We start from the raw sequence: 12,371 nt of genomic DNA, 5'->3' as shown, positions 1-12,371 counted from the left end.
AGATCTATTTTCGGTGGCCTTGATTATATGTTGTAGCGGCCGTAAGAAAACTCGATTGCCCCGGAGACACTTCGGCGTATTTTTTACTTATCTTTATTTTTGATTATCAAATACAAGAGTACTTGAAAGCTACGATTATGACTGAAGAATTTACTTTTCAGACCTTTGTTCTTAAGGGTTTAATGTTGTTCAACCACCAACACTTGATCCCAGTGTAATAAATTTATTTATCGAAACCTGATTCGAAATGGGCATTTATTTTCAGAATTTTATTCCAGATGTAAAACATTTCTTTCAGAATTTATTATAAGGGAAAAAACTTCATTTTTCTAAACTGTTTTCAACGTGCGTGATTTATTTTTGAAGGTTTTGCTTTAAAGCGGTCAGAATTAGTATCCAGTACTTCATTCAGAAGCGAAAAATTCATTTTTCAAAAGCTTATTTTAAATTAACTCATCGAAATTATTTTTATAAAGCGTCAATATTTATTTATTATAAAAAAAAAGAGAGGAAGATTAACCTAAAGCTGTGTCGCTTTCATCAGCTTTAAATCGAAGCTTTTAAAGTTGTGAAAGACTCCTATTATCCAAAAACGGATCTCACTGCTAGCTCCTGAATCAATATATATAAAAAATTTCTCCTGAAATATAAATTCGTAACGGTAAGCGCTATCTACAGCCGTAATTACATTTACACGTTCCTCATGAAATAAAATCGTACGTAACATTATTAAGAAATTCACGAATATACTCGTATAAAAAAACGTCCTGGTTCCTAAATAAAAACGTTTAACCTGAAACTAATTCACGTGATATTTACAAAAATACAACGGTGTGTGAATTCAGTCGATCGTCAAATGGATTCTAAATTTCTAATCAACAATATAAACGATGTAACGGTTTCACATCACTTTCAATTTATGAAATTGGGCACATTTTACCTTTCATTCACATTGAGGGCGAGATACGTCAGCGTGGACGGTTACTAGAATTATATATATATATATATATATATATATATATATATATATATATATATATATATATATATATATATATATATATATATAATAATGAGTGTATATATTTACATTTTCCTCTAGTGTGGCCTCGTAACCAAAATTTGCTAGGACTTTTAATCCGAGGATTTCAGTTAATCCTTCTCTGTGGCAATTTAAACAAAATGGCTGGCGGATTCATTTTTTGAAAGGTTCCAACCCGCTGGAATCAAAGCTGAACGACAACTGGAGTAATACCAGACAGCAAAATGCACACATCAACGTAAAGTTCCTTGTCACCTCTTAATGCAAATGTCGCTGCTGGCAATCGGTTATTTCCAAAACCCACGTCCAATCACAGCTTTTGGTTAATGATTTCCAAAACCTCGACTTCACCTTGCATTTACCCACGTCCAATCAGGGCTCTTGGCTGATGATTTCCAAAACCTCGACTTCAACTTGCATTTACCCACGTCCAATCAGAGCTCTTGGCTGATGATTTCCAAAACCTCGACTTCAACTTGCATTAGCCCTTGTCCAATCAGAGCTCTTGGTTAATGGGTTTCCAAAACCTCGACTTCAACTTGGATTTGCCAAAGTTCAGTCAGAGATCTTTGCGTGATGATGTCATTTTGGGGGAAGGCTTATATCGAGAGTTACTTGTTACATTTCAATATGCGTGCTGGCAAAGTTGGCTTCATTTGCATTCGATAATAGCAACCTTGAATCTTTTTCCACTTACAAGAAATCCATCAACTTACTTGTGATAGTTTATGGATTATGTTCTGTTATATTACTGTACGACTCTTTATAAATTTATAACAATCATCTAAAGAAAATCAGATTTCACTTTGACTAACAGAATCCTTCCGAATAACAAGGGGAAATCTGGACGGTGAGGTTGGTGTCGCTCACACGGGTAAAACCACGGTAAAACACTGAGGTCCTTCAGGGGTTAAGGCCCACATCCTTTAACCCGCTCCCCCTGGGAGATGAAAGACTGAACGGACGTTGATGGAAATGTAAGAAAAAGTATGTTTATTAACGGCTAAACATCACGTCACTAGCTCTGTCACGCCGCGGAGGGCGCGAGCTTGCGATCCGGATGGACGCAGTAGAAGAATATGGCCGAGAACGCGATGCTCAAGAGGAAGAACGTCGAGACGATGGCCAGGGGAAGCCACTGGTACCAGAAGTGGCCTTCTGTTTGCATGTACCTGAAATGCAGACATGGGAATGGTGAATAAACGCTACGTCTGTTTGTACAGGCTGCTCAAAAAAGAGCAAGGGTCTTGATATGCTTTGACTTATTTTAAATATCGTAGGTCAATTTGTGCACGCTGCCCAACGAGCAACCTTGAAATTATTATTAAAAGGTCACGGGTCAATATTCCATTTTTTATTGATTTTGATGTAACTTAGTAGGTAACTTAATATATTAAAAAAATACCATAAATTTCATGTCAATTTTGGAATGAATGGGTGACTATGTTAACACCCTCCATTGCGGACTCCAATATTAAAAACCTTATTAGTCTTACTTCTTAGGATCTGTCATGCGGTCTCGCAGTTAGGAATGAATTGAATTTTTGCTGTCAAAGGTTTTGATTTAGTTGGTAAAGTACAAGGGTGTACAAACTTCCGGAATCATGTAATATTTCAGAAATGTAAATTCCAAATTCACTACGTCACTCAGGTGGCTATTTGCCTGTAAATACTGTATAGTGTCGAAATGGCTAAAAGGACTGATGTGGACTGAAGCACTCTTCCAGCCAACCAACAGAGACCAAATAATCTTTTTGCACCAAATCCCCGTAAGTCGCTTTTTGGGGCCATCTCATTTCCAAGCATTAAGTGGACCTTCAATATCCAGGAGGCTGTTTCCACAGTTCCATGGTATACCCAAAGGTTGCCTTCCATCCTACGTACCTGTATTTATAACCTTGGTATTCTGTCCTCCTTCACTTGCCCTTCTTATCACAGTCTTTGGGAAATCCATGATTTTTTAAGTCAACAGCTGTTTTGCTGTGTCTTGCAGTAGCACATAGCTATACAGTCTTCCCTAAGCGTCTCCCTCTATACACAACATGAGTCTTGCTGTCCTTCTTGGTATTAGATTCTTGAATATAATCATCTTCTGTCCCAAGCGCTTGATAAGAAAGCCAGTTTAGTGTCTGTAACTTTTTCTAATTTATTACAGAACCGATGCGACTGAGGAGTAGTCTCTGAGATTTTCCTACCTTCATACGTCTTTTTTTTTTATTAAAGGGGATGGCTCCAAAATGTATTAGGCTTGTGATTCACAGCAACTCCTTTGGCATGAGGTTGCTAGCTGCAAGCCCCTTTTCTCACCATAGCTGTGACCCAACACAGTCAACTAAACCTTATGTATATATATATATATATATATATATATATATATATATATATATATATATATATATATATATATATATAATATATAAATATATATACATATACACATACATCTATACGTATATATATATATATATATATATATATATATATATATATATATATATATATATATATATATATATATAAATGAAGTGTGAATACAGACGTTTTTATCCTAAACTTAAACCAGTGAGCAACAAAATTTGAAGAGTGAAAACCTTACCAAAAGGCAATCATGCAGCATTCCTCGACGATCCTCAGGAAATGGTACACTGCCCCCTGGATCTTTGGCTTCTTCCCTCCGACGTCGACGAACGTGTAGAGGAGGATCAACCCGAAGACGGCGCTGAAGAACACGTCGTCGATTCTGTGACAAGGGCCCTGCCGCATGTCGTGGGTAAACGTGGCGTTCATGCGGATGGGGTTGGGACAACAGATCAGCTGTGAAAAGAAAAGTTTCGTCATCATTTTTGTTTAATTTTGGGAGGCCTTTCCATTGGCCTCTTCGGTTCACCTAGTGGGCGCCCTATACCTATCAGGTTATAGTTTTTGTTAGACTGAGTGGGCCCCCTTTACCTATAAGTTATAGTTTTGGTTTTCTTGAGTGGGCCCCCTTTACCTATCAGTTACAGATTTTTGTTTTCTTGACTGGGCCCCCCTTTACCTATAAGTTATAGTTTTGGTTTTCTTGAGTGGGTCCCCTTTAGCCATCAATATAGTGTTTAGTTTTCTTGAGTAATTGACTCTTCTGTATCACACTTGGTTTTTTAAAAGTTATATCTTAAATTTCTTCCCCAACGTCTGCAAGTTTTCACAAATTTATAGTTCTTGGGGAACATATTGAAGTCTATGAGCACTTTGTTCAAAATTTCAACAGAATCAATTCACATGACAAAATCGAGTTGGGAATCATCCTACTTACAGTGAATAAGATGAGGATGCTGGCAGCCAGCCAGTGACACGACACTACGATGAAGAAGATGACTAGGTATTTCGTGGCGAATAGGGAAAAGCACAACACCTGAAATGAGAAATTCGAATTCGTAAGATACCAAAATCTATTTGATGCAATATACTAAAATAGGCACAACGATTAGCTTCACAATGACGAATCACAATTCGTAGTTATTCTAGGTAACCTTAGATCTGGGTTCATGATACTTTGTATATCTAACAGCAATTAAATTGAAGCAATTAATGTTGCACTGGTCAGCATCCTTGGATCCAAGTTGCCTGGCATATCCAATTGCATTAAAATGGCAGTAATCAACGTTGCACTGAGATGAACATAAACACGAATCATCATAGTTTTATGCTGACGTTAAAAGCAAAACATCCTCAAATAAGTCTGTTTTTAAACTAACTTCAAAATCTTGAACCAGATTTACGAGATCCACCAATTCTTACCTGAGGTCCAATGCAACAGAAGTGCGCCAGAGAGAGCACCATCAGCCCGGCTGCACTGAGGTTGCCCATAGAGGGCTCTGCCAAGCGAGTCGCTTTGGTGAAAGATCCAACCGAAAAAGCCATGGCTACCAGGGAAGCCGCCACTGACAACAGCTGCATCATCACTGTGAGGAAAGTGTTCGAAATTTTCATTCACAAAACATGTAGAAATAGTAAATTATAAATATTAAAAATTAGAAAAGAGAATAAGTTTCCATCGTAATGAATTGGCTTTGCTGAAGGTGAACTAGGCCTAATCAGCGTCATATTTATTTATAACCACTTATCCCAGTTGAATTACGCAAACATCCTAGAAACGAAACTTCTGTTCTGATAAAAAACGACTGGAAGACTCACTGGTCGTTGATATTTCTCCCTGCAGAGACTGTTCAGGAATTGTATTGGCCATGATATAAATCTGCAAGATGAGTTGGGGGGCGTCCTGCACCAGAGAAGAGAGGAGATCCACATTGGCTGCATCTCTTTCAGCGTGGATCCACAACTTCTGGTAGTACAACCCATCGTGGCGGTGATTGTGTGCGGGAGGCGGATCTGCGTAGCCTGGAATTGGTAAGATTGGAGCCATCAGATGCCAGTAGGAAGGACCAGAAAATCAGAGGCTTAGCTTTAGACTCAGACTAGATAGAAGTTGAAGCTGAAAATACAAAAGCTAAGAGCTCGTGATGAACTAATTTGACGACTACATTTGTAAAAGGAAAAAATAGCGGGAAAAATTATTATGAACTTACGAATCACATATGGCTTTCCGCGACCTCTTTAAAATTGTTTTGCATCAGTTCTTTCCTTACATAGCACGCAATATTGTCTGATTCTTTCGTTTCAGTAGTTAACAAACTCTGTAAGTCTAGTTTCCTAAACGTTAAGTGGTCTTTGAACCTATACACAAGTGGTCTTTGAACCTATACGCAAGGCTCTGCACAAGGTCTGTCGATTAACAATCCCTTCTTCAACGAGGCAAGCCAGCATAACATTATTTTCTGATTGCTTCTGTTTACTTGATAATCTATGTGAGCGTAATGGGCTGAGATTCCTATTGATAACTCCTTTTAAAAAACATATGAAAAAAAAGGTTACTCGAAAAATAAATTAATTAAAAGTCATTAGCTAAAACTCATATGGATAAGAATATTACCATTTGCCGAATCCTCCATTTTGTACTGATCCTCAGCCTGTGGCTCTTCTTTTGGTGACAAAGATGAACCTTTGATGCTCTTTATACCGAAGTACAGTAAATCAATCGTTCTGTGAAGAGAAGATAAAGAGAGATTAATAAAAGTAATGATTAATTTAAAGAAATATTGTTTTAAGTTAGTCTACCAAACTTATGTCTGATTTAGTGGATGGTCCCGCTTCTTCCGCAATAATAGGCCTATACAACTGTTTATTGAGAAAATGGAGGGACGGTTATTACTATTGAACGTCCTACAGTTTACCATCCGACAAATATTAAAAAATTTTTTATAACTACCCGTTGTAAACTACACGAGAAAAAAATTAGGCCTAGTGGTCTAACAGTGCACAAGAACTACAACCAACTGACCTTAGTATGCTGGCATGAAGCATCAGATGACCAAGGACCCTGAAGAACCAAAGGGCCACGGGCACTTTGGGCGTCCTGGGGCACATACCATCATGCTCGCAAACCCGTTCGTCGAACCAGTACCAGTAGAGGCTGAATCCGTTCACCACGACCAAGGGTATCACTGAGTTAGGAAAACAAGTGAGGAATGGAGTATTACTTGAACTTAGATAAATTGTATATATAACGAAATATGGCCAGAGTGATCATCAAAGTTTATCGGCCATATTTCTCTGGATCTGGTACGCGATAACAGATGGCCTGACAACTGGGAGACTGATATACTCACCTAAATTAGGCCTACAGTTAAGTGTATTGGATGATTCAGATTTATACAACAAAGCTTGTATGGTTATGTGTTTACGTGAGCAGGTTACAAGCCACAATGAAGCAGTAACACTATATTCTAAGTTATTTCACTTTCATGTATATGGAAGAATAAATAGCTTAAAAAATTCTTGTTGTTACTATTATATGCGAAATGTTTGTTTTCCATGATCAGGATATTTTTTGGATTTGGCCTAGACATATTTGTCTTTCGTTTCCTTCTTCCTTACAGGCATCTGTCCATTCAACCTTTATAAAATAAAACTACTGTATGTATCATGCATGTATGTACGTTATTACAAGGTGAAAAACTCTAGAGAAAGCATAGACCGATAATTGCTTACCTAGCAACAGAACAGTGGCCAAGAACCATTCATGCGTGGCCTCATCGTCGTACATGTAATAGGCGACCAAGATATCGGAGATAACGTCGAAGTAGAACATCCCCACAGACACCAGGGCAGTCAAGACATCGAAGACGCCGAATTTGGATATTTCCATCGGCTGGGTCAACGTCTTGAACCCCTGTGGATTGAGAAAAATAGGAAACATAAAGAGAGGTTTCTTAAAATCTCATGTTGCTTTCATAATCGGAAATATAATAGTTTTCTCTAATCTAGTGGCGTATTCTAGTAACTATCATATCTGGTGCATTCTTAGTTTATTCTTATCTTTTTATACACCTAGCTGTATTCTAACAAACACCATTATGAATGTTTAACATTCTTAGGTATATATATATATATATATATATATATATATATATATATATATATACACACACATTTTATATATATATATATATATATATATATATATATATATATATATATATATATATATATATATATTCATATTTACAAATCACATTCAGACCATTTGCAGTCTTGGATTCCATCTGATTTTTTCACCTGTGAACATCCTATTCTGTGGAAGCTTCCTCGACAACTCAGCACATTCCTCCCAAATGAATGTGCGTATATTCGGAGTAATAATCATAACAGGCAGGAGCCGTGATAAGGGAAAAGGGGAGTCCTGGACCCCACGTTTTTGAGACATGACAAAAACGTGATCTTGAACGCCCCATTATGTAGATACAAAGTGCATAACACAAAGTCCGCTCATAAGATATGCTAATAATAATAATAATAATAATAATAATAATAATAATAAAATATCGACCCTACCAGTACAGCCTGTGATACCCACTACCCTCAGTGCATGAAACACACAAATTATATATATATATATATATATATATATATATATATATATATATATATATATATATATATATATATATATATATATATATATATATACCTTTCTGTAGCATGCGTTCTTCAGAGCATATCTTAACAAAATTAGGCACTCTGATATAATGGGAATTATATCGTGTAAGGTGTTTGCATTTCGTGAGACATGGATGACCACGCATGATTATGAAATATTTGCTTGTACTTGCTCACGAACAACGCATTACGCATAGCGCTGGGAGCACGGTGCATAGCTACTATGTGATTCACGCACAAAGACGCCCGCCCGCGAAAATCGTTATGAGGGTAAACACGGAAACAAAGAAATTACCGTCGCTCTTACAGCAAAATCCTAATAAATGCAGAGAGTAAATTTTTCCTCTAATATGTATTTAGACAAATACATAATTATTCATGTTTTTCTTCTACATGCGGTGACAATGCGATAACGCTCATAGGCCTAATCCCTGCATCACCAAGATCTGACATGCACTTTAGCCTATCTACTGTTAACATGAAGTGTAGCCTTCAAAATATCTTTGCTCTACATAAATTAATAACATCCTGTTTCCCCGAAATGTGTGTCAGTGTCGCAGCTGTTCCCAGTTGTCATAATGCCACATAGGTAAACATGAATGTAGTACTTTCGCACAGATGTACCTTATTGCTCGAAATATATACATAACTCCACGTTGTATGAATTCTCAATTGTAACTGGGCCACTCTAAATGACTTCATTACTTTCTTAACGTAGTGTTTTGTTAGTTAAACGTTAATTTACTTGCCTTATTGATGTCATCTTTGATGACGTTATATGCCTCGCTATGCATCGTTACACGGGGAAATGAAAACTGTTGAACACTTGGCTCACTACTACATCGATTCAGCGGAAGTTGACATAGAAAACTCGGTTCAGGATAACGTTTATGGCATAGAAAATGATGAGCTCAATGGCTAACTTGTCTAAATCAGTGACATTCGCTGAATGGGTTGTGTACCGTGATACATGCTGTGTGTTTAGCCATGTTAGGCAGGGAATTTTACATTCAGTTATACATTTTTATATTTACTGGTTTACTTCAGGAGTCTAGGACAAATGTACTGACAATGAAAACATTCATCTGAGCCATAATTCTGCTTTTAATCAGTGGTGAGTCTGTTTTACGTATAAGTGGTTGACAAACAGCAGTGGATGGCCTATTTCGTAAAAATGGTCGCTTAGTAAAAAAAAAATCATTTAAGCCGGATATCTGCGATATTTCTTGATATACAATATTTTTTTTACTGAGTACGCAAATGAATAACGACAAAATTATACAATTTTAGGGCCTGGCTCTTTGAACTGCAAAATTTTTCCTAAGATGTTGGGCTGATTACGGAAATTGTATATACTTCAGCTAGCAAATACCTATGTCTATTTCAGCAGAAATCAGAGCATGATCCAACTCCTCTTATTCGATTTCAGCAGTATCAGTACCTTGTTTTCATTTTGGTCTTTTCTCTGTCTTTTTCCGAAACGAACTTGATCGCCTTCCTTATTTTTCCACATCAGAGTCATCTCTGTTCCTTCTGTTTCAGATTTTCGAGGCTATTGCAGTTTGGGAGTGTGTTTACCAGTGAACACATTTCAAGGCATGGTAGTTTTATACCCTCTGGCTTGCGTTACTAATTACATTAAAAATCTTCCAATCTATCCTATTTATAATAATTCCTGTCCCTGAGACTCGTGTCTTATTTAACTTTTAAAAAATTATGTAGGACTAGAAGAATAAAAAAAAAAAAAAACACGCCCTTTATAAGTCTAGCGTAACGTAGGTCTAAACTTAGAATCCGAACAATATGGCTTACAGATTATGTTTACTCGTAATTGCCACGGTCTTGCTACCGATCTGGCAACTCATTTGTTAAGTTACTTGCGTTTTAAGTGGCGCCCCCCACAACCCCAATTCCCTGTACAAGTTGCAGTCACTAGCATGTTTAAAGCAACAGCTTAGTCATTAAAACGAAGTTTAATGAAAACTGACAGTGTATCCAGGATGAAAAAAATATATAATATTTTTCGGCCTTTGTTGTTCAATGTGTTAGAAACACCTGAAAGGGCTCTTAATAAACAGCAACCTTGAGTCATTGAGTAGGGATTAAGCTAAGAAGAAGAAGAAGAAGAAGAAGAAGAAGAAGAAGAAGAAGAAGAAGAAGAAGAAGAAGAAGAAGAAGAAGAAGAAGAAGAAAAGTAGAAGAAGAAGATTAACGCTTTCATGAATAACTGCTCTATGAATCATGCACACGCAGGCCCTTTCTCGAGAAAATCGTTAAGGGGGTAAATTAGGAAACAGAAATAGTTATTTGCCTCTCTCTTACTGTGAAATCCTAATAAATGCGAAAAAACCATTGATTTCCTCCCCACTGACATAAAGTGCTTGTATAAAATGCTTTAATTAATAAGAATTATTAATATCCAGTTTCCTCAAAACGTATTTTTTAGCAGATGTTAGCAGGGGTCAAAATGTCACATCAGTAAAAATCTGCTTCTTAGTCCTCGATTGTCACTGGGTTACTCTACATGATTTAAGTACATTTTTACAGCGTTTTGTTATGTAAATGTTAATTCACTTGCCTTATTGATGTCATCTCTAATGACGATATATGCCCCACTGTACATAGTTGCACCGGTCAACGAAGACTGTTCAACACTTGACTACACTTCATTGATTCAGAGGAAAGTTGACATAGAAAACTAGATTCAGGATAACGTTTATGGAATAGAAAACGATGAACTCAATGGCTAACTTGTTTAAGTCAGTTAAACAGGAAATTTTACATTCTTTACTGATTTATGTTCCATTGATTTACCTCCGGCGTCAATGACAACGCACAGGTAACGTAAACATTCATTTAAACAATAATTCTGCCTGACACCAGTGGTGAGTTCGTAGAACACATTAATGGTCGACAAACCATTCAAGCAGGATACTACTGACTATGAGGAAGAATAATCCCAAATCGTATAATTTTAAGGATTGGACCTTAACTCTAAGGTTCAAGTTATGTATACTTTTTCTTGCAAGCTACCCCCAGGATGATTCGTCCAGCAACAAATACTGTACATCATGGAATGTCATCGTAGTTATCTTGTTTAAATAAGTCATTACTAGACCACCAATTTCCAGTTACTTAGCAGCCAAACATTCTTTGTTCCGCTCGGCTGGCTACCCGATTAAAACAATATTTGTTCATTTTAGGATATAGTGACTGTATACAATGGACTCTAGTATTCGCTTGTCCATTTTAGCAGAAATCAAAGAATTACCAAATTCCTCATATTTGGTTTCATGAATATTATCGTAACACTTTTTTTCAGTTTCTCTGTACCAACTCTATAGAGTTACTGTGAATTTTTCACAGTCCTTGCAATGAATATTTACTTTCCTCTCCATTCCTTTGCATCTACCTAATTTTTCAAAATAAAACTTCAACGTTTTCTTCAGTATTCCATTTAAGTCATCTCGGTCCCTTGCATTTCAGATCATTGCGACAACTGGGAATGTTATACCATCTGCCTTTCCGTTACTTATTACAAAAAAATCTTCCAGTCTATCCTCTGTATAGTGTGCCCTGATTTCTAACTCCCCACTGTTTGTTTGTTGTAATATTTAAACAGAAAATGGCCTAGGTCTAAGACAACAAAACCACGGCCTTTGCAAGTCAAGCATAACTTAGGTCTAAATCATCAATGTGTCTTATATATATGCATTAACATCTATACATTAATTCTTGTATATATATATATATATATATATATATATATATATATATATATATATATATATAAAAAATATAGTACACAAAAATACAGGTCAACTGGCTTCTCCATATGAGTGACGACAGCTTGTTTTTTTTTTTTTTTTTATTAAAGGAAGCTTTGTAACTGGGAACACTGGGGAAGGATTAACCAAGCAGCTTACATATCCACTGACTGCTAGTGGATAAATGAACCACCAACAAAGTTTTGGAAATGTGAAAAACTAACACGAACATTTATTTTTAGCTTGGTTTGAATGAAGACATCCTGTAAAAAAAAAAAAAAAAAAAAACTGAAACAGGTTGTCTGGTAATTCAAAAACGCGTAGATACACTGACAATACAATCAAAACCTCTTGGCAGCAATTACTAACCTGTTTGGCGCCATTTGCTATTGCTCGACCTGCAACGTTGGTGCCATTCGCGATGGCTCGACCTGCGACATTAGTGCCATTGGCAATGGCTCGACCTGCAACGTTAGTACCATTGGCAATGGCTCGTCCTGCATAGTTCGTGCCAGTTGCAATGG

At 36.7% G+C, this 12,371-nt stretch overlaps 1 protein-coding gene across 1 annotated transcript in view; it reads right to left on the bottom strand.

Annotated features, from left to right (window-relative positions):
* Positions 1 to 1,454: 1,454 nt before the first annotated feature.
* The window catches only part of LOC136840075 (XK-related protein 8-like), a 46,662-nt gene continuing 35,745 nt past the window's right edge, over positions 1,455 to 12,371 (bottom strand). The window contains exons 3-11 of the mRNA XM_067106458.1: positions 12,217 to 12,371; positions 7,133 to 7,313; positions 6,423 to 6,585; positions 6,015 to 6,124; positions 5,219 to 5,422; positions 4,823 to 4,986; positions 4,338 to 4,436; positions 3,639 to 3,856; positions 1,455 to 2,214 (exon numbers count right to left, since the gene is read on the bottom strand). The exon at positions 12,217 to 12,371 is cut by the window's right edge and continues 69 nt beyond it. Of these exons, the coding sequence (XP_066962559.1) occupies positions 2,070 to 2,214; positions 3,639 to 3,856; positions 4,338 to 4,436; positions 4,823 to 4,986; positions 5,219 to 5,422; positions 6,015 to 6,124; positions 6,423 to 6,585; positions 7,133 to 7,313; positions 12,217 to 12,371 (1,439 nt within the window). The 3' untranslated portion in view covers positions 1,455 to 2,069. The remainder of the gene's footprint in view (positions 2,215 to 3,638; positions 3,857 to 4,337; positions 4,437 to 4,822; positions 4,987 to 5,218; positions 5,423 to 6,014; positions 6,125 to 6,422; positions 6,586 to 7,132; positions 7,314 to 12,216) is intronic.

This window comes from Macrobrachium rosenbergii, chromosome 7, assembly GCF_040412425.1.
Source record: "Macrobrachium rosenbergii isolate ZJJX-2024 chromosome 7, ASM4041242v1, whole genome shotgun sequence".
NCBI lineage: Eukaryota > Metazoa > Arthropoda > Malacostraca > Decapoda > Palaemonidae > Macrobrachium > Macrobrachium rosenbergii.
The sequence above is the reverse complement of the archived record's forward strand: the minus strand, read 5'-3'. Positions and strand labels throughout refer to the sequence as shown.